At 34.9% G+C, this 22,337-nt stretch overlaps 1 protein-coding gene across 1 annotated transcript in view; it reads right to left on the reverse strand.

The window, feature by feature from the left end:
• LOC131841034 (protein hobbit) overlaps positions 1–17,496 on the reverse strand; it is a 37,228-nt gene extending 19,732 nt beyond the window's left edge. The window contains exons 1-18 of the mRNA XM_059189266.1: positions 17,438–17,496; positions 17,228–17,354; positions 16,271–16,567; positions 15,317–15,571; positions 14,702–14,866; positions 13,519–13,608; positions 12,930–13,091; positions 12,382–12,529; positions 11,585–11,758; positions 11,127–11,213; positions 10,894–10,991; positions 10,101–10,410; positions 9,155–9,499; positions 8,070–8,259; positions 7,028–7,196; positions 6,313–6,435; positions 5,661–5,899; positions 4,398–4,570 (exon numbers count right to left, since the gene is read on the reverse strand). Coding sequence (XP_059045249.1) covers positions 4,398–4,570; positions 5,661–5,899; positions 6,313–6,435; positions 7,028–7,196; positions 8,070–8,259; positions 9,155–9,499; positions 10,101–10,410; positions 10,894–10,991; positions 11,127–11,213; positions 11,585–11,758; positions 12,382–12,529; positions 12,930–13,091; positions 13,519–13,608; positions 14,702–14,866; positions 15,317–15,571; positions 16,271–16,567; positions 17,228–17,354; positions 17,438–17,496 — 3,211 coding nt within the window. The remainder of the gene's footprint in view (positions 1–4,397; positions 4,571–5,660; positions 5,900–6,312; positions 6,436–7,027; positions 7,197–8,069; positions 8,260–9,154; positions 9,500–10,100; positions 10,411–10,893; positions 10,992–11,126; positions 11,214–11,584; positions 11,759–12,381; positions 12,530–12,929; positions 13,092–13,518; positions 13,609–14,701; positions 14,867–15,316; positions 15,572–16,270; positions 16,568–17,227; positions 17,355–17,437) is intronic.
• Between the last annotated feature and the right edge of the window lie 4,841 nt (positions 17,497–22,337).

Below are 22,337 nucleotides of genomic sequence, written 5' to 3' on the forward strand. Positions count from 1 at the left end.
AATAACTGTGTATTTATTGGTCTTACATTAGGAAGTGTAAATTTTATACACTTTGTTTTGCTGGAATTTAATAATAGGTTATTACATGTAAACCAATTTAATATAGCAGACATAGCACAATTTACATCGTCTAATTGATTAGTTTGACGTCCAATTTTAAACACTAACGAAGTATCATCCGCAAACAGCACTATATCTGCAATTTTCTCTACCATAAAGGGAAGGTCATTTATGTAAATTAAAAGAGAAAGGGGCCTAAGATTGACCCTTGTGGAACGCCCATTCCAATATTAGCTCCCTTAGATTTTATACCGTCAATATCTACAGTTTGGACCCTATCCTCTAAATAAGTTCTCATTAATTTTAGATCATTATCTTTTATACCATAATGTTCGAGCTTGTACAAAAGTGTTTTATGATCCACGCAATCAAATGCCTTTGATAGGTCACAAAAAACTCCGAGTGCATCCTGTGACTTCTCCCATGATTGGAAAATATGTGTTATCAGCGCTACACCTGCGTCAGTGGTAGACTTGCCGGCGGTGAAACCATATTGTTGACTGTGAAGCAGTCGGTTATCCCTGAAGTGTTGTAACATTTGATTTAACATTATCTTTTCAAACACCTTACTTAGAACTGGCAAAATAGATATAGGTCTATGTTCCCTGGCTCAAATTTATCTCCTGATTTAAATAGTGGGATTAATTTGCTAAATTTCATTAATTGTGGAAAAGTCCCATTATCAATACATTTATTAAAAATAGTAGCTAGATATGGAGCAACAATATCTATGAAAGAACTAACCACTTTTACAGACATGCCCCAAAGGTCTTCTGTATTTTTTAAATTTAGATGTTTGAATATTTTTATGATATGAACGGGGCTAACATGTGAAAATTTAAATCTTAAAGAACAACAACCGATATTAGACTCTAGTAATATTTTTGCTCGAGATGGAGATGAGTCCAGAGAAGATGTAATATTAATCGGAATATTAGCAAAAAAATCTTCAAAAACATTAACTACATCTTTTGTTGCTGTTATTAATTTATTATCATAATTTAATGCAAATTGATTATAGGCTAATTTAGATCTTCCGGTTTCTTTATTTATAATGCCCCAGATGGTTTTAATTTTGTCAGAAGACTGGTTAATTTGTTTATTAATATAATTAGATTTAGCCGTAATACAAACTTTTTTAAAAATTTTTGAATAATTTTTCACATAAGTGGTGAATTTGTCATCAAATCGATATTTTTTTTGATCGTATAAATCAAACAAAATATTTCTACTTTTAAGTATACCTACTGTTGCCCATTCCGTGAATTTAGATTTAACATAAACTTCTTTTTTCTTGAAAAATTGTTCATATCCTCCTGATAGAATAGTAATTAGCTTGGTGTAAAGATAATCAGGATTATTACTATATTGTAACAGCAAATCCAATTTATTTTTAATCGCGCTTTTGTATTTGTTAATATTGTAAACATTTATTTGTCTTTTTGATTTTTTATTATTGTTGACTTTATTGATCTGACTGTTAAACTTAACAACTTGACCACAGTGATCTGAAGGAAGTTTATTTATTATGAATTTTTCTGTATACTCACAGTTACAAAAAACATTGTCAAGACAAGTAGCAGACGTGGCAGTTACACGAGTGGGTTCATGAAAGACATGACTTAAATCAAATGACTGAAATAAACTAATAATTTTTGTACATGTGGGTGTGTTACAAAGAATATCAACGTTAAAATCTCCACATACAATAATTTTTTTAAGACTATTAAATATTTTTTTTAAAATATCCTCCATCACCCCTTCAAAAACATTGTAATCACTATTAGGAGGCCTGTACACACATATAAGGATATAATTTTCTAGTTCTATACAAGATAATTCTATACAACACTCAATAGAAAGTCTAACAATGTCAGCACGTTCCTTTACTTTAATATTATTTCTTGCAATTATCATAGACCCGCCTCTGTTAACTGACTTTCTATTGAAGCAGCTGACAACGTTATAATTATTTAAATTGAACATCATATTGCTCTCTTTAAGCCAATGTTCTGTGAAACAGACAATATCAATATTATACTTTTCTAAAAATAATTGTATAATTAACTCGCTGCCGGGAAAACTTTGTATGTTCTGATGAACAATTATTAATTCTGATTGCTTTCCCTTTGTCTTTGTGAGCAGTTTAAATCTGCAGTCATAGTATTTATGTCACAAATATTAATAGAATTATTTGTTATGTCAGTATTTTTATGTTTAAGTTTACCATGTAAACTGTTCATGTAGTCAATATTATAAGCCACTAAAGTGGCTATTTTATTTTTAGATGATTTAGAGAGATACATTGTATCTTTTGTCAAATAAAAATCACTATTAGTATCAAAAAATGTAAAAATGTCACTATGACGACATGTCAACATATGTAATAAGTTATTCAGGTAATGTACCTTACTGTTAATTTTTTTATGAAGATGTCTATTTGTGTAAGGAAAAGCGCACAATACAATCTTATACACATTTAATTGTAATAAATATTCAATTCCTTTAATTACATCCTGCCTATTTAATTGAATACTATTACCAAAAAATAACACAACTGTGGTCATATTGTTCATTTTTATAGATTTAATTTTATTTATTATTTGTGTAAATGATGCTTCTGGCATACAGTAGTTTAATAAATCACCCTTAAGATGATACTTCAAAATAGATCCAAAGTTACAGCCTATTCTGTCAGAGAACACCATTGTGCTACTCTTAGGGTTACAGTCACTGGCACAAACACCCTGAACTTCATTTTCCAGCACAGTTATAACTGAATTATTATTTGATATATTTGTGTGATTACATGTACAATGCTTAGTCAACGACTCAAAACGGTCAGCATTGTATTTACTGACATCAATCAGATCATCCATTGCTAAAATATGCTCCTGGATTTGTTTCTGAGAGATAATATACTTTGTATTTAAATCATGAAGTGAAGATTCTAAACTATTGATTTTTGAAGTTAGGTAGTCTGTATCAATGTCATATAACTTTTGGCTTTCCAATAACTTATTATTACACTTATTAATATAATCATGCAATTTTAAATTATTTAAAGTATTTCTTTTCAATAACTGACCCTTTTTACAACGCTTATTTAATATATTCCGAGTCCTAATAATAAACTTTTTTAGTTTTAAATATTTTTTTAATTTATTATGACTCAACATACAAATGTTATTGTTATAGTTGCCTAATTTAGGAGATGTATCACTAGTATGGTCAATCACAACAGGATGAGTGTATGGAACTGTAGTCGAAGGAGGCACACAGTCAACACTAATAAGTTCCTCATATAAATTACTAATCTCATTACTTCGCTGAGATTCCAATCTTGTGTCTAGATCATTAATTTTAGAATAGGCCTGCTTTAACTCAAGCTCCAATTCAGTGATACGCCTCAAGGCTTGTTCATGGGTGTCACTACACTGATGAAAGCTACTTATTAGTTCTTGAAGCTGATCCCGCTGCTCAATAACTTCCTGATGACTATTATGAAGTTCTGACAGTTCAGATTTTAATAGTGTATTTTTATTTATAATTTTTAAAATTTCATCTTCACTCTCTTCTCTCTCCCTGATCAACTTGTCACTAAGATCTTTGGATGCCTGAAGTTCTTGTAGGGCTACTTTAAGCTTCATCTCTGTCTGCCGTGCAGTTGTGGAACAGGTAGATAGTGACATTATTGAATATATGAATAGTTACTAGGGAGAGTGAAGTGAGTTATTTCTAAAAGAAACAAAGTATCACAACGAGAACAGCAACTGAACCTTACTTATTTTAAGTCTTAAAATTTTTAATTATTTCTGTTAGATATATTATATACAACCTATATTTTATAAGATTAAGTAAATGGAATTAGATTGTGCTCCTTTCCTTCAAATTATATTAATACAAAACATAAAATTACTTACAATATATTTTGTGGGTATTTTTTTCCTTCGACGTACGCAACAACTGAACTTCACAATTATTAATATTAATTTAACTTGATATGAATATTTTGTATAAAACTTGTATATATTATGAAATTCTTTGAATAACTCCAACAAATAGTTATAGAATAGTTTTAAATATTTAGTTGTTTACCAACGAAAGAAGTTTGACAGATGGCCGGTACACTATTTTTTAATGTCGATTTTTGCAAATAATACACCTCCAATTTGTACACAAACAATAATCGACACTTATTGCACTATTAAATCACTAATAATGATATCGGAACTATAATATTCGTGTGATAAACTATTAAAAATTATTTATTTATTACGGCCAGCTGATAAAGACAACTGTCGTTGGTGTTGCCAGTCGAACAAAAAAACAATTACCTCTGGAAGGCGGTACTTCTTCGGCGCCGAGTAGTGTGCCCCACATTCGCAGGTCGCTCATGCTGAGCAGCGGCTGCGGGAAGTCCCGCAGCAGCAGCTGCCACTGAGAGCAGCTCATCGAGATGGCGCGGCACCACAGCGTCGTGAACTCCACGCCGTCCTCAGGCCACGGGCTGCCGCAATCACATACGCTCTTAACTTATAAAGTGAAAAGATTTTATTTTTGTTAGAATCTATTCAGAAAGTTTTTGGGCGATATAAAAAGAACACATATAGAACGATAAATTAATAACGACGTAGTTAGTTTATTACATAATTTATAGGGTATATTACTATAGAAGATATATATATGTAGTATATACGAAACAAAATAAATACAGGCATACACACACATTTCTTATATATTGTAACATCCCTAAAATTACTTAGTGTGGCATCACATCGCATACTGTACGTTCCGCTTTGGATGCGCTTCTAAGAAAGATGCCGAACTAGAGCGCTAATGTAGGCACCCGTACTTCACACGGCCAGATTAACACCAGACCAACCAGCGTGCGTGCTCGGTGGCGTGCAGCGCGGGGTCGGCGGCGGTCACCTGTCTGCGTCGAGCTCCCTGAGCCGCGCGCGTGCGTGCTCGGTGGCGTGCAGCGCGGGGTCGGCGGCGGTCACCTGTCTGCGTCGAGCTCCCTGAGCCGCGCGCGTGCGTGCTCGGTGCCGTGCAGCGCGGGGTCGGCGGCGGTCACCTGTCTGCGTCGAGCTCCCTGAGCCGCGCGCGTGCGTGCTCGGTGGCGTGCAGCGCGGGGTCGGCGGCGGTCACCTGTCTGCGTCGAGCTCCCTGAGCCGCGCGCGTGCGTGCTCGGTGCCGTGCAGCGCGGGGTCGGCGGCGGTCACCTGTCTGCGTCGAGCTCCCTGAGCCGCGCGCGTGCGTGCTCGGTGGCGTGCAGCGCGGGGTCGGCGGCGGTCACCTGTCTGCGTCGAGCTCCCTGAGCCGCGCGCGTGCGTGCTCGGTGGCGTGCAGCGCGGGGTCGGCGGCGGTCACCTGTCTGCGTCGAGCTCCCTGAGCCGCGCGCGTGCGTGCTCGGTGCCGTGCAGCGCGGGGTCGGCGGCGGTCACCTGTCTGCGTCGAGCTAACCCTGAGCCGCGCGCGTGCGTGCTCGGTGGCGTGCAGCGCGGGGTCGGCGGCGGTCACCTGTCTGCGTCGAGCTCCCTGAGCCGCGCGCGTGCGTGCTCGGTGCCGTGCAGCGCGGGGTCGGCGGCGGTCACCTGTCTGCGTCGAGCTCCCTGAGCCGCGCGCGTGCGTGCTCGGTGCCGTGCAGCGCGGGGTCTGCGAGCGCGATCAGTCGGAGTCGCGCGAGCGTGCAGGCGACGAGGCGGCGGCGCGGCGGCGGCGCGGCGCGGCTGCGCTGGACGTAGATCTGCGCGTCCTTTTGCCGCAGCGCCGCGTACAGCTCCTCCACCTTGCCCGACGGCAGGAACAGCGGCGGCTTACACAGTTTCTGTACCTGCATGTATCGTTTGATGAATTCATTGCGCTCGCGCTAGGTACAATAGAACAGTGGAGAATGATAGGATTGACATGAAGCTAGATCAGGCCTATCACGGGGCATTAACCTCCACGATAGTTTCAAAGGTGAACCACGTGCATATTAACTGGACATGGCACACTGTTAGCAATTGATCCCAATAGTGCTCATTACTTTTCCATATGTATAATAGAAAGTAGAACAAGAAAATAGAATTAAATCCGAACCCGATCGTAAGCCGCTCAAATCGATATTAATTTATTGGTAAGTTTATATATACAGCAAATAAACTAATACAGCAGATTTTAATTGCACAAACGTTTTTACTAATACACCATATAATTTTAGTTGCAAATCAATTAATCGTGTTTAATAATTACACTGTCATTTACCTTGGCGTCCAACATTGTGCGTCGCTTCTGACTCTCCTTGTACTCGTCCTCTAATAGTTCATAGTTGTCGCGCAGTTTCACTTCAAACGGATCATCGCTCATTTCAATTAGGATCTCCTCAATCTATATAACAATAAGTCATCTAATTAGAAACTTAATCAAAAAATAGTGCGAGTGCCATACCTGTACAAAGTCTATAATGCAAAGTTTTACTTAATTTTTACTTTACTGAGCAAAGCCTACTATTCACTAAACGATTACTTGCAAGACGATCGTGCGTGGCAATAGTTGTTCATACACGGGATTTTCATTTAATGTTAGACATAGACACCTATATAAATATAATAGTAAATAAACTGGCTTTTAAAAATAATATTCAATTGAGTTTCTTGCCAGTTCTTCTCAATTGGATCTATATACTGAACTGGACAGTAGGAAAAAGAATATAATATAAAAAAAATGTTCAATAAGCGGCTAAACTGTCCAACATGAATATATAATAATAATAAATGATTTTTTAATTTGAATTTGAAGTTATGATAAAAGATAGCTCAAATCCATCCTTCTGATACAATGAATCTTCACGTCCAATCCATTCAGCCATTCCATCGTAAATCGGTTACAACCAGACATACAGACACACTTTCACATTTACAACATTACTATAGCCTTATGTATGTACATATTTATCTATTTATCAATAAAAAAAACCAACCTTGATATGCAAGTCACTAGGCAACGGGCTATCCACAGTAAACGGTTTCTTCTGTATACCGTGAACGAATTTAATCCATTTGAACAGCGTTACGAAGTCGCCCTGCACGGCTTCAGCAAACCGATGTTTATACGGGAATATTACACGTACAGAATCCACATTTACCGACCTGTGTACAATAAACATTATTTATAAACAAAATTTGAGACGAACTTCCGAACATTCCTTGGATTCACCGCGAGGATGCAGGGTCCACCGTGTGGCAGGTACGGAAACTCCGAGCAGTTCCCGGGACTTGTGACCCTGGTGTAGGTTTAAGGGGACCTTGCCGACTACATCAACGCTTACCTTCACCACTAGTGTTTCTATTCCTGCCCAGCCAAATCTAGTAGAAGCCTGATAGTGCTGCTTTAGATACACATCCTAGTATAGAACTTATTGTAGTTCAAAACAAGATCTTTTTGAAGATTAAGAAAGATTTCTCTCGCTCCCACTTCGCATATAAATTAACCACATCGCCATCACTAATACATTTATTATTTCATTATATTTATTTGTTTTTATTGCATGGTCTTTATAGATTATATATCTTTAAGAGGCATTTTGATAAATTTTCGACAATTTTAGAATTCATATCAAACAAGTGTAAAAATGTAAACATACTAATTATAAAATTTGACAATGATCACACTCAATGTAGAGATCTATATAAACACTAGCTGTACCCGCGATTTCACCCACTTTAAATTTCAATATAAAATATAGCCTATCTGTTATTCTGATGCATAAGCTATATTACTGTGAAGTTTTATCAAAATACGTTCAGTAGTTTGCGTGAAGGAGTACAAACATCCCTACTTTCGCATTTATAATATTATTAGGATATACAAGATGCATAGACTTGGAGGCTATTCAGTGTGCAGTAAGGCAATGGTTGACAATAAAAATATTTTCTTTCTTTCCAAGTTCACTTTCCAAAATAATGTTCAATTTTCAATGATCTTTTGCCGTTTTTTAATTAACCATCAAATAAGATACCTACCAAATTTTATTCCACATAAGCGTGAACCCTTCGTTAGCCTTCCTCTCCACTCTGACGTCGTGGTCATCAGCGACCCGTTCCATCGAGTAGCCCTCGACTGTGACAATCTCGTCACCGTTCAGCACCATCTTCAGCAGACTCCACACTATGGACAAGCCATTATCGTGGTCGTACGATACGGTCAGGTCATCTGTTGTATAAGAGAAAAATAACAGAGTTAGAGAGAGAGAGAGAGAGAGAGAGAGAGAGAGAGAGAGAGAGAGAGAGAGAGAGAGAGAGAGAGAGAGAGAGAGAGAGAGAGAGAGGAACAGGAAATAACCCTGTTGTATGTTTACATAATATATTTTTTAATTTTTTTAGAACATGGCTGTCCAATGTTTATATTGTTGAACTATGTTTATGTAATGTCCAAACATTGACCGACGAAGAAATGTGATTATATTTATGTTGTAAGTTAATTTTTGTTCTAAAATTACATATGTATTATACCCTATTTAACGTCTATCTACACTTCACTCCAGGAGGCACGCCCCCTTAGGTAGGAAGTTCTGTAGTAGAACAAAAGAAGGCACTCTAAATACTGTATTTAGATTTACCACAGCAGATTTAATATATTTAACTTAAAAAATTCAAAGAGGCAACGCTGCCAGTATCTTGGGTACGCTGCCGCGGTGTGCCGCGTTGGATTACACAGATTGCTTTTGTAATTTTTTGTATTAAATATTGACTTATAAGTTAAAAAAAAATTAACTTAACATGAACTAATTAATTTGAGTGATATAGGTTTACAATTAAAATACATAACAACGATAACTTATAATAATAATATCAGGACAATTCACACAGCGCCATCTAGACCCAAGTTAAGCGAGCTAAAGCTTGTGTTATGGGTACTAGATAACTAATACATATACATAGATATTTTTATTGTAAATACATACATATTATACATAGAAAACACCCAGACCGACACAAACAATTATACTCATGAATGTTTGTGCCGTGCGAGGAATCGAACCCGCAACCATCGGTCGTAAAGCGGTGTGCTAGAACGCTAGACCACCGAGATCGTTATTGAAACTTACCAGTTGCAAACAGCATGTTATTTTCCTTTGACAATATTAATTCTACATTCGTTTCTCCCTTAAAAGAGATCTTCCAGTCTAACTGTCTCCCTCTTCTCACCGCAGTGTCCGTGTCATTTCGTATCGACTTCTCCTTCAATTCTTTTGTGAAACTCTTGATGGCTCTAAAAAGTGTGAGCATCTTGAGGTGTAAATTAACCCTCCACTCAAAGTCTACATTCTCTTTGAACTGGAAATCCAGAAGAGCTGAGTGGGATTGCTTCGAAGGCACATGTTCTATCCTCGCCAGTCGGATGTAGAAGAATGACGATACGATCTCGTCCGATTTATAACAATGTACATTGCCTGAAAACCATCATTAATATTATACGAATAAATTAGTATTGCCAACGAAGCGTTTAAAAAAATCCACACATCACTAAGAACATTTGTTTGTAATAGACTACCTAGTTTATATTCAAAGTGATAGGGCTCACCCTGCCGCATCAACGGTGAGTTTATCATTACTTTTATATACATTAGCACATAAAGTATTTCGCTCATTCGCTCACTGCCATTTTTCATTGAAAAACTCATAGTAAACTGGGCATGTCAAGAGTTACATTCAGAAAAACATCGACTATTAACAACTGCTCTGATAATCTCGTCTAGGAATATAGTCAAAAGAAATATAACATTATTTTTTTATTTCTTATACAGGAAATATTAGCATATGTGTCGTCAATTCAATAATTTAATTAATTCATCATCACCAAATCATTTTTTACTGTCACCCAGATTAAACTATAAAATTTAATAGTTTAATCTTTGTCTCAGTAAAAAAATAATGATAACTTATATTTTTGACAGACTCTCTGGTGAAATCAAGTATTGAGTTCACTAATAAAGAATACCTATAACTATCCCTCACAAAGGCAAGGATATATTCATATTTATACATAAATACCTTCATAAGGCACCATATCAACCATCTTCAGCCCTGACACGACCGCGCCAGATTTGCTCGTAGTCTTTTCTATGGTCACTGCATCGATTCTGGTCATTAGACACATCGTCTCGTTCAGTATTAGGAACAAGTTTATATGTGAGAGTGCAACATTTATTGTAATATTGTTTGGATATTCGGTGGAAGGAAGGGATGGACGATTGGTAGTTGTACAGGATCGGTACTGATTGAGACTGTCCACTAGTGCTATGATGGTCTTTGCGATGGAAGGGCTCCATTCTAGACGGAGGCAATCCATCATTGCTTCCACCTGAAAGAGAGTACATAAGTCAAGTTATCTATATAAACTGATTTTCTAATCAGTAAATTTGATTTTTTTCTTCTGTGTGATTTTTTTCATACACGAATATGTATGTACAGTAACATGGTAACAATTGTCCATAGATTAGGACTAAGAGAATTATATTAACAATAGTTTTTACTTACAACTATTGACGTCACAATATTTAAAATAATAAACCTCGAACTATGACTAAAAAAATTTAAAAAACCAGACTGAAAAACTAATGATAATCTTGGAAACCACAACCACATTGTGGAATCACCTTGCCGCATTATTTCCGAACCGATACGATATTGAAACTGCCAACAACGCACTTGAAATTCCCCTAGTACTGTGGGTGCTCATGGGCGGCGGTAATCACTTACCATCAGGTGAGCCAAGCAAGCTCGTTTGTCCCTTGTGCTATAAAAAAATGGTAAGAAATTAAATAATAAGGTTTGCAGAAAGAACCTTGGAGTTGTCGTGTCCGTGGCTGCCCCACTTGACGAGTGCGACGGCCAGCAGCGCGGAGCCCCACGCGTGGCGGCGGCGCGGCGGCGCGGGGCCCGACCCCAGCGCGGGGCGTCCCACCGCGGGGCCCGCCCCCAGCGCGGGGCGTCCCACCGCGGGGCCCGCCCCCGGCGCGGGGCGCCCCCCCGCGGGGCCCGGCGCGGCCGCGGAGCCGGCCGCCGTCCCCGCCGCGGGGGTCGCGCCCCACGCGGCCCACCCGCCGTCCACCAGCAGCTCGGCGCTCCACTGCCCGCGGCCACCGCCTTCTTTGTGCACCTCCTCTGTCGTACAATAAACGCTTGATTGAGTCCGTAACCTGTTTAGTGGACGTAGTAGTAGCGCGGTGGTTATCACTTCACCGCTGTAGCGTTATATATGATGTGATGAGATGTCGCTACATAATTTATTTGTTTATTGTAGTATCTAGGTAGTGTGTTGTACCTTAGTAAGTTCATTCGGTAGTGTGGTATTGTGTCTGTGGGTGTGTATGCACATAGTATATGTGGGAAAAATAAGGAAACATGTTGTGTCTAGCGTACACAGCATTTTTTATTTGCTTTTTAACTCTTACATTATATTTCTGATATTGTTATCACGGTAATGAATAATTACATAATAAATTACTCTCGCCTCGTGATTAATTACGACTTACCTCTGTTAGTTGTGTCTAGAAGTTGATCCAATTTGACTTTGACACCAGCACAGCCGATAGCCAATTCGCGTTCCTCTAACAAGTGTGTGTGTATTCGAACCTCACGCAATTCGGCGCAGCCCTGCACCACGCAAGCCGCAAATAACCGAGTCACCCAAACAGGCGTGGATGGTTCTAAAAATAAAACGAAAGTAATTTCTAAAAAATATGCACAATACATTTATGCAATTCGCAGTGCTACAGGTCTAAAGTACCGCAATAACAGCCCAAACAAATATAAAATATAAAAAAATAGACCAGTTCCCCTACCCCTTTCGGATTCTTGGTAAACCAAAGATATGGGGGAACTACCCTCACTAAGAAGCTGATGTACAGCGTGTGCGTAATTATGGAAATTATGTTCGTATGTATTTATGCGGGAGGGTGTGCGTGCGTGTGTAGCTAAAGTGAACTATGAATACTTTACTATATAATTAATGATTAATATTTTTCTATACACAATCATACACCCTGTAAATAGTAATAATAATAATACTTTATTTGTATAAGCCATAAATTTACAACATTTAAAAAGGAACTGTTGAAATTGGTTCTAGGTAATAAAATAGCAGATACTGTGTAATACAAAATGACCCTGATAACCTAAACTAAATATTAGCCCTGTGCTATAAGTATACAACTATCATATTACAGCTCGAAAGTTAGAAGAGCTAATCATGCTATTTGTAAAAGATAATTAAAAATTATCTTATTTAAAACTAACTTACATTTTGTCATAATAGGTTTAAGTAACTTACCTTTTGTCATAATAGGTTTAAGTTCTAATGCCCTTGATTTTCTAATCTTCTCCATAACTGACGAGTACCATTCAAATACCTGACTATGGTTGTAGGTGACTTTTAGAGTACTTATTATCAAGTACAGATTCAGTACACCTTTTTCCAGCTGTAAGAAAATCGTAATAATATTATTAGTGTGTTTTTTGTCCTAGCTTTCAATATTTGCAAATGAATGTACCTTCAAAATCGGAACAGCTGTTTCAGAGATTAGCAAGTACAAACAGATATTAAACAATAATTTTAAATTTACATTAGTAAAAAGTTGTTAAATATTAAATTAAACAAAACAAAATAATGTTAATTCTAGATGTATCAATTTACGCAAAACCTTAACGTTCGTGTACTGTTTGTCTTCCTATTATCGGCTCTTAAACACACACCACTGTTCTCAATCGTCATTAACAGATTAATGCTCGCATGACGCCAGCAGTGTGCGATAGAGACGACATAACGTTTCTCTTTCCCACATGTACTATTATAGTTAGTAATAAATAATCTAAACTTACTTTAGCATCAAGTTTGAGCTTATGTAGATACAATAATTTTTCGTTATCTGTCTTCATTTGATACTGGTCCATCTGGAAGGCCACGTAAACTTGAGGTAGACCCGTAACGTGGGTGCCGCTGTCGTCCACTATCACCGAAGCGGCACTGAACCTCGAATTTACCTACAATTATAATTACATTATATTAATACCTGTAAATAACTTTGAAACATCTGTTTTAAATCATATTTAATAAATTCACTAAACTATTCAAGTGGGGATTTTTCATTTAATATTAGATATAGACATAGACACATAAATAGGCTTGTTTAAAACAAAGAAGTTATACATAGACTGACTAACTGAAAAGTAAATAATTATTAAGTTAATCATTCATTTGTTAATTTTTGATCTTGAAAATTATACAATGTAGTTTTTATTTGTCGTTGTGATAACATTACCATAGGGGTCGCCACAACAACAAATAACTAATAACATTCTTCATTTTGTACAAACTCATCCGCCTTTGACTTCTCGTTTTATTATCAACACGTCAAACAAACCACATACATTAAATAAATATTTAAATAATCTTCAATGAAAATGTTACCTGAAGACTTTGCAGTGACATCTCAAAATTTGTTTTGGCGACGTTATTCACGCATCTAATTTTCGTTGTGTCTACACGCAAACTGAAGATCTGTAATCAACACAAGACTACAGTAATGTCACTATTCCTAGCTTAAAATAATAACCATGATACCGCAAACGCCATGACGGGTGGGGCGGAGGGAGAACGTTTTTTTTAATAACATCTTAGAACCATTCAGTCGATGTATGATGTCATGTAGACCAATAATAATAACTTCTCTTCTTTGAAACCAGATAAAAAAATACATAAAAATAATAATAATAATATCTCAGGACCATTCACACTGCGCCATTTAGTCCCAAGCTGAGCAGAGCTTGTGTTATGGGTACTATACAACTGATAATTGTAAATACATACATACTCATGAAAATAAATATTTTTACCGTGCGATGTATCGAACCCGCGACCTTAGGAATTAAGGCGGTATGTTTAAACAGCTAGACCACCGTCACTGACAGCGATTATTGAATGTCTATTTCCATCATAACATGTAGAAGTTATACTACTATGACTACATGACTTAGTACATTTACAAACAATGACACATTTCTAATTTTAGTAAAGTTTCACTATATGGCTGAATGATGATATTTTTTTTATAGAATATTATAATATAATATATAATAATATCAAGACAATTCACACAGCGCCATCTAGACCCAAGTTAAGCTAGCTAAACCTTGTGTTATGGGTACTAGATAACTGATACCTATACATATATAGATTTTTTTTTGTAAATACATACATATTATACATAGAAAACACTGAGACCGATATAAACAATCATACTCATGAATACAAATGTTTGTGCCATGCGAGGGATCGAACGCACGACCATCGATCGTAATGGTGTGCTAAACCGCTAGACCACCGATGTCGTCTGGAGAATGGTAATGGAACAGTGCTCCCACCTGCGCTTACGGTTTATGATGACGAGGCACCAGTGGAGGATGAAAGTATGAGAATGAGGTCAGATCTCTTGTCAAATTCACATATGAAATTAGTCACATTTGGTTCCAGGGGGAACCTTGTAGAGGTCAACCAGTTGTAGTATATTGTTAGCAATGTGTTCATAAGTCCACATTACTAACAATCCCCTTTCCCCTCAGATCATGTAGTTAAATAGATTTATAAAAATTACCTTTGGTATAACTGGTGATAATCTTGGAATTATGGTTTTCATATGATCCTCTCCTCCCAGATCTGACTGGACCAGGCTCTTTCTACGACCTTTGTGCTTCTGTATGAACTGGTAAATCTCATCTTGGAATGATACAGTTGTGTTGCTTATTACCGCATGAATTTTCTATAATCACAATTTTAATTATTTAATTTAAAACTTTCTTTGGTACACAGAAGTTATGAACAAGTTAAAATTTACAATAAGAATGTGTTAAATCTAAATAATGGCGTCTTCAGAGATGACATGACTGCCACAGGCAGCAGGATGTTCTGGTGAACGCAACACATGCAATTCTATATGCCAATATTTTGCTCCATATTATAAGTCTATTGCCAGCTCTCAAATTAATTTTTGATTTAAGTGATTCAATCATAAAAATCAGAAAGGTATAGACATATAAAAATTTTTATTTAGTGCCAGCCAGTTTCAACTCACGACCTCTCTGCTATTACTCTCACACATTGAGTACATTTCTAGTAAGTATATTGGAAATGGTTCCGAATGACAAATTACAAATAATAGATGAGAAAGTAAAATCTCATTACACACTATGACATGTATATCAATATTTACCTCAACATTTAAAGGGCCATCAGCTTTAACAGTCCCTTCTATTAACAGACTGCAACATGCCTCAGCTAAACATTGTTTCTCTGTGAGGACTTTTCCCCTAAACTCAACTAGGTTTGCAGAGAACACTAGAGCTCTCGCAGGCCCGCCTGCAGCGCCATCAGCGTGAACTTCTGATGCAGTGAAGTTCAGTGATGCACTGTTTATAATTTCATTGTGGATGGCAATTGAAGCATTATACACATGGACACCCATAAACTGAAAGTGAAGGAAAGTTACATTATTATTTCTTCATCTTCATTAATCATACAGTCTTGACAGAGTGGTTGTGGCTTTAATAGTGGTATCATTGGATACATTTCATTGTCCTCCTTGGTGACAGAGCTCCTCGCAATTTTTCTCCACCTGTTAAGGTTTCTGGCTCTAGGAGAACATTGACAATGAACTGCTGTGTAGCCATTTTGATAAGGTCAGTTCATTGCATTGGTAATAAACCCTGAGGATATTTGCCCTCAACATTATTCAACCTCCTGTTATTATTAGGAATCCATATTTTTAGAGCAATATACTGTAATAATACTGAAGTATTACTGAATTATTACATAGATCTCAAGTTAGGATAAGTATTAAATAGAGTAAAACCAGTAGGATCATTAGAAAAGAGTACAATACACTTTCTACATAGTAGTCTATGTGACTATCTTTGTATATTTCAGCCATAAAGGTGTTTACTTTGTAGGCCATATTTTAATTGAAGGAAGAGATATGGTACCGAAGTTATAGGCCATGACATCTTAATCCTCTGAAATAGCAAGTGATGAGCAACATTAGGAGCTGAAATGGTATCATCATGTAGTTGCTGCTCATTTACAAAGGTAACAGTTGTCATTCACCTTCAGGTTGACCATTAGATTGTTAATCATTGCTGTTACAAAAGTAAAATAAGAAAAAAATTACCTGAGCGAACATAATGAGACTTGGGGGCAACTTCTTATCTCTGAAGTCCAGTATCTTTCTTTGGATGATTTTGTTCAACTCAGAATCAATGTTGCTTAGGTTGGTAACCTGGTCAGCACCTTCGCTTTTAGATATTGAGTTCTGTTTAGACAACAATGGCTTGAGAATGGTCTCAACGACAACACTCCTTTTCTCCTCAACATGATTGGTGACTTCAACACCTTTTATAACTACCAACACTAGCTTATTGATTTCTGAACTGAAGAAGCTACTTCGGAATGATAATTCATCTATATGCTGTAAAAAATTCATGATTGGAAATTCATTATACAAATAAACTGTAAATTTTATATTTGAGTACTAGCTGTACCCGCGACTTCATCCATATGGAATTTAACTTTATTATTCTAAAATAAAGAATTCTTCTAAAATAAAAGTAGCCAAAGTTACTCCTTATTACGTCAGCTACCTGCCCTGCTAAAAAAAATCCCGTCAAAATCAGTCCAGCCATTTCAGAGATTAGCCGGAACAAACAGACAGACAGACAGATAAAAATTGTAAAAAATATTATATTTGTGTATGTACCGTATTTATATTCATATGCATGTAGTAGAAAACGGTTATTTCAATACTACAAACAGACACTCCTATTTTATTTATATGTATAGATGTAAAAGGCAATTGCTGAAAACCAAGGGTTCTATACAAATAATTTGTTCCCTGACCCCTGAAGCATATGAAGGTGTCGTAGTTTTGACAAAATGGCAAGTAATGGTAGAGAATAAGGAAGTACTACCGGCGTTACACACTGACGTGATGTCTGTAGTGTTCATGTACATACAGGTAACGGTTATTACTTATCAAGTGGGCAGTCAGCTTATTGACCATTCAATTACATAAAAAAAAAGAATATACTACTACAAAATCCTCAGAGTAACATATACTGAATATACTTACAACAAAATGTCTATCTTTCGATAGGCTTACGTCTTTCAGTACAAACTTAAGAACTGAAATTTTACCAATTTTTAATCTGATGTGGTACTTTCTTTTGAACAACCAGGATAGTAACGTTGGGAGCAACCTAGTAGGCAAAAAAATAACATAGTAAACATTGTTTTGCAAAACAAAAATAACAGTCTAGCATTTCAGTTATCGAATTCTTACCATGAAACACAAGAGTAAATAGCAATAAAAATAAATAACAGTATAAAAATGACATTCATTTTCCAGGTTTATAGCATTTCTAAGGTATTAAAAGATTAATTATAATAAGATTAGACAGGACAAAATAAATATAATCGCAATGAATGAATCATAACCTAAAAATACTGATTGTCAAATTTGAATTTGTCAATTGGCTGACATTGAAATGATGTATATGAAACTCATTCATATGTCAATCATGAATGAATTTTACTTGATCCTTGAATCCCCATTTTTTGAGATAAACAAACAAAAAATATTTGTATTTTACAGATACAGATACATCCGCTTCCGGTTAATAATCAAATATTCAAAGACACTTCGAAGTTATGCAACCTGTGTATGTAACTCTTGAGTAGTATATTCTTTGCTAGTAATCTATGTCCTCTAACCGATGAGATAGTGTGATTTCCTTTCTATAAAGATATAGAAATATAATAAAAAAAGACTACTTGCATAATTTTGAAATAAAGATTATTTTATTTCAAACGAGTCGAGGTAGACGCAAACATCTGAAAATTTTTGGATTTTAAATATAAAACACAAATATTTTTTTAACTTTAAATTTATTTTCATCTATGTTTCTAACGGAGACATAGAAACAGAAATACTACATTTATAAATTATTAATGAACTATAATAATTTAACTTCTCACTTACTATAGGCACAGATAATATAATATTACATACAGATACCCCATCCCATACAAGAAAATGGTTCCTTCCTAACTCGGGCTATTCTTCGGGCTATTTTATTTCGCCGCCGTAGGCGCTAGATGTCGCTATATCTGAAGCAGTTCGGATTACTAGTGGGTGATTAGTAATAAAGCATGAAAATAGATGGCAGAGAATTCGGTCTACATGACATCTGTTTTGCAAAGATACGTACATAATAGATATATAACTGTATCGAACTCCTGATTGGGTACAATCGAAAATTCAATGTAGGTATAATATTGTTCGCTGACAGTCTACAGACACGGCTAATGTACCTATGTATCTATGTACTATGTTACAGTTACTTTTTTACATGCCTACTTTTTTTCTCCCGACGAAGATACGTCGTAACGCGTCTGCACTAAAATCGGGCTATCGGTTAAGGAGCAATAGCTCCTTAACGAATAGCCCGATTTTAATACGGTTTTTTTTATTTAAATTGTTATGTGATAGTGATAGATTTTAGCTATAATCAATTAATGTGCATATGGGTACCTCATATAATTTTCAGTATATAATTATTTCTCAATATGTAGTTAATTACGGTAAACTGGCAATTTGTAAAACTGAAAATAATATCTGCAAACCATCAATCTGTTATATGTAGGTCCTTTCAGGGATACTACATCGGTGCTAATGACATGTAGGTACTTATTTTGATGTTATACCTATTTGTAGAACCTTCGATATCTACAAACTACGCCTTTACTGCTAGTTTTTTGGTATTTATGTAAGTTGTTATTCAGTTGAAATTAAGCTGCGAAATTACAGGATATTTGGACATAACATCTATGTTCTCCGGAATGATAACGTATGCGGGATATAGCGGGCACGACATGATGACGTAATGCTGTTTAATAATATATACGTAATATTATGTACGTCGGATAGCGTCGTGGTTGGATGGATCGTCAGCTTATTTACCATTTCAGTTCATAATAGTAGGTAGTAACTTTTGACAATATGGATGAAGGAGGGTAACGGTGATGATGATGAGATCAATAATGACTGTTGACGATAGTGACGGTGGTATTTATTTATGACCACCATAAAATTCATCATTGGCAGTATTCTCAACATTATCATCATTGTTCATCATGATGATTGAGATCAAATTAATTAATTGATTAAAAAAGTAGCAAGTATTAGGTAGGTACTAAGTCCTTATATGACTTAAATACAAGGTTCTGGGATGCTCTGATATACTACAGTCTCTAGATTTTGTTTCTTATTAGTACTCCACAACCAAAGTCTATAGACAGAGAAATATAGATTTACACAAAGTTTTTTGATGTAAATGGGAATTATTATACACATTGCATTAAAAAATATATATGATTACCATCTAATACAAAATCATTATGTAGTAAATAATTCCTGACATTTTAAATCAAATGAGGTGAAACTAACATTGCATGAACACAACACTTGAAGATCATAACATTTTTATTTCAGGTAATAAAACACTTTTTAATAATTTATTAATCACAGAATAAACAATTGTTAATAATTTACAATAATATTTCTTTCACTGCTTGTCTGTTATACCACTAAAACTTCAAACACTTCTGTTATTTTTATATTATATTCCAAAATCAATATCAAGACATAATATTTCATCAAAATCATTTCATAATTAATTCCTGGTACACAAAATATTCCTGGATTTGTTGATGAAGCAATATAATAATAATCATGAGCTTAAATCATAAACTTATTTGTAGTCGGTTACACATAATATAATTACTTGGAATTTCTTCTCATCACTAGTCCGTTGCTTTCTTACTTATTTAATTATATTATTAATTGCATTGTGATTAATAATTTACAGATTTTTCTTCTGCTTTTTTCTCTTATTTTTACTTGCATTATTATTTTATACAGTAGAATGTTCATATATATATATATATATATATTTCTTATTCTTTTGAACTCCTGTTCTTTACAGTAAAAATGTTATTTATCTTCATCTGAATGACTAGGAGATTTAGAATATCATCTCTTATTTGTTTAAACTTTGTTCAGTATTAAGTTGTTGATGTCCGGAAAATCTGAAAACAATATCATATACCATGTTACATTTTCATGAACTTACATGAATGAATTTACATGAAAGTAACTAAACTGTAACCTTATTAGCACAATAAACATATTATTCATACATCATATTCATTCAGTTCTAATAAAATATAAAAATAATACTACTGTTTAGTACTTTATTTTGATTAATAATTTTCAGTATTTTCTCAATCAATCAAAAATTATAAAATCAGTGTTAGTTTTTTGAAGTTACATTCATAACAATAATAAAAACATAATAATACCACATTAAAGCGGTCACCAAGTACCTATGTTTATTATATTTTAATATGAAAGATACACACGCATACATATGCAAGATTTTAACAACTTATAGTTATACCTGGTATGAGATAATCCTCAAAGACACAATAGTTTACTAAATATTTGTAGTAGTCCTTAGACACATTTAAATTATTGAGTTTGACAAAAAAATAAGAAGTTCAATGAACTCTGAACAGGAACAATTCAAAAGTTGAAGTACCTACTTAACTTAAATGATGAAAAAAGAGAAAAAATCCAATGCTAGTGAAAATATGTTTTAAGCATTTGACTTAAAGTCGTTTATCCTATTCTTTTATTCCTATATTTTATATTTTTAACATTTCATGTATGTTGCCAGTACTCGTTGTCATTTCGATATAATAAAAAAATATGGACCAACCTACGATTTTAAATCGATATTTTTATTTGTGATGAAATCTAATAATATAAATTATGAATAACCTACCCTCGAATGGAGATATTAAAAAACTAATTATCATGAATAGTAGGTACTAGGATCAGTAATATATCATAGTATTATGAATGATTATCGTTTCAAAACCTTGTACAATTTAGTAAGGTTGAAAATATCCTTCTACAAAAGCTAAATTCGAGTATTTGTAAAGTTTCTTATGAGTATTTTAAAAAATTCGAGGATCCTCATATTTAGCTATCAATGTCAGTAATTTAGATACCATATAACACTTGTTTATTGAGGTTTCATAAAGGTATAGCTGACCTTATATACTCTATACCACATTCAATTCTCATTCATTAAATTGCAATAAGTAGGTATTTATTTTTTTTTAATAGAAGAACTATGTCACTAATGTCATTAATTGCTATAATTACCAGGGTGACCGCGTGGAGGTTGATATAATAGAGTACACTTATATCAGATCAATCTAATTAATATTTCCCTCTTCAAGTTTCGAAGTTATGAGCGAACAGATAAATATATAGTACTTGCATACCTGTCAAAATCTCTCTATTTTACCGTCGTCGAGTAAAAATTATGCATTGCAATTCGTTCCAAATAAGAGTATAATACAAAATGATGAAATTTTACTGTTTGCAAAGACTAATTAAAAGCACCATCGAATAATGCGTTGTAATATCCTGTTATCGATTATTCGAAAAAATCGATAAATCTATGCATTTATTTTTAATATGGCAACACTTTCTAAATAAGTATTACTGGAATAATATGGTTTTCTTGTTTAGCTGTTTTATATTTACTTAAACTTTTTTTATGTTTAATTTATCATAATAATATAGTAAGTACTTATTATTTGAAAATATAAAATAAACATTTAAAATACGGTGATACAAATGAAAACAGCGCCATCTATGAAAGTATTTTGGAAACAATAAGCCCCAATTAGCAATGATTAAATTGTAAACAAATACAGGGCAACAACAAAATGAGTAAATATATGAAAATTACTTTTCAAAACGCATTATTTCATTTTAACATCTATGTATGACTTTTTAAAAATAGATTAAACCTTTTTAAAAACATAGTTTTGGGTTTTAAACGATTACAAAACAATGTTGAATTCCATTCGATACCAATGACGCCATCTAAATCCGTTTTTCGAACTAAAAATGGCTACTATGCCATTGATCCCCACTGCTATAGGTAATAAAAAGAGATTGCTTTAAGCGATAAGGCCGCCTTTTCTCTAGTTCATTTATGTTAAGTTTATTTTTTTTTAATTATTTTTATCTTATCTTTTGTAATTATTTTTCAGTGTGCAATAAAGATCTTAGTATTATTATTGTAAATTTTTTAATGTAT

This window comes from Achroia grisella, unplaced genomic scaffold, assembly GCF_030625045.1.
Source record: "Achroia grisella isolate CSIRO2021 unplaced genomic scaffold, CSIRO_AGI_Agris_v1 utg157, whole genome shotgun sequence".
Lineage (NCBI taxonomy): Eukaryota > Metazoa > Arthropoda > Insecta > Lepidoptera > Pyralidae > Achroia > Achroia grisella.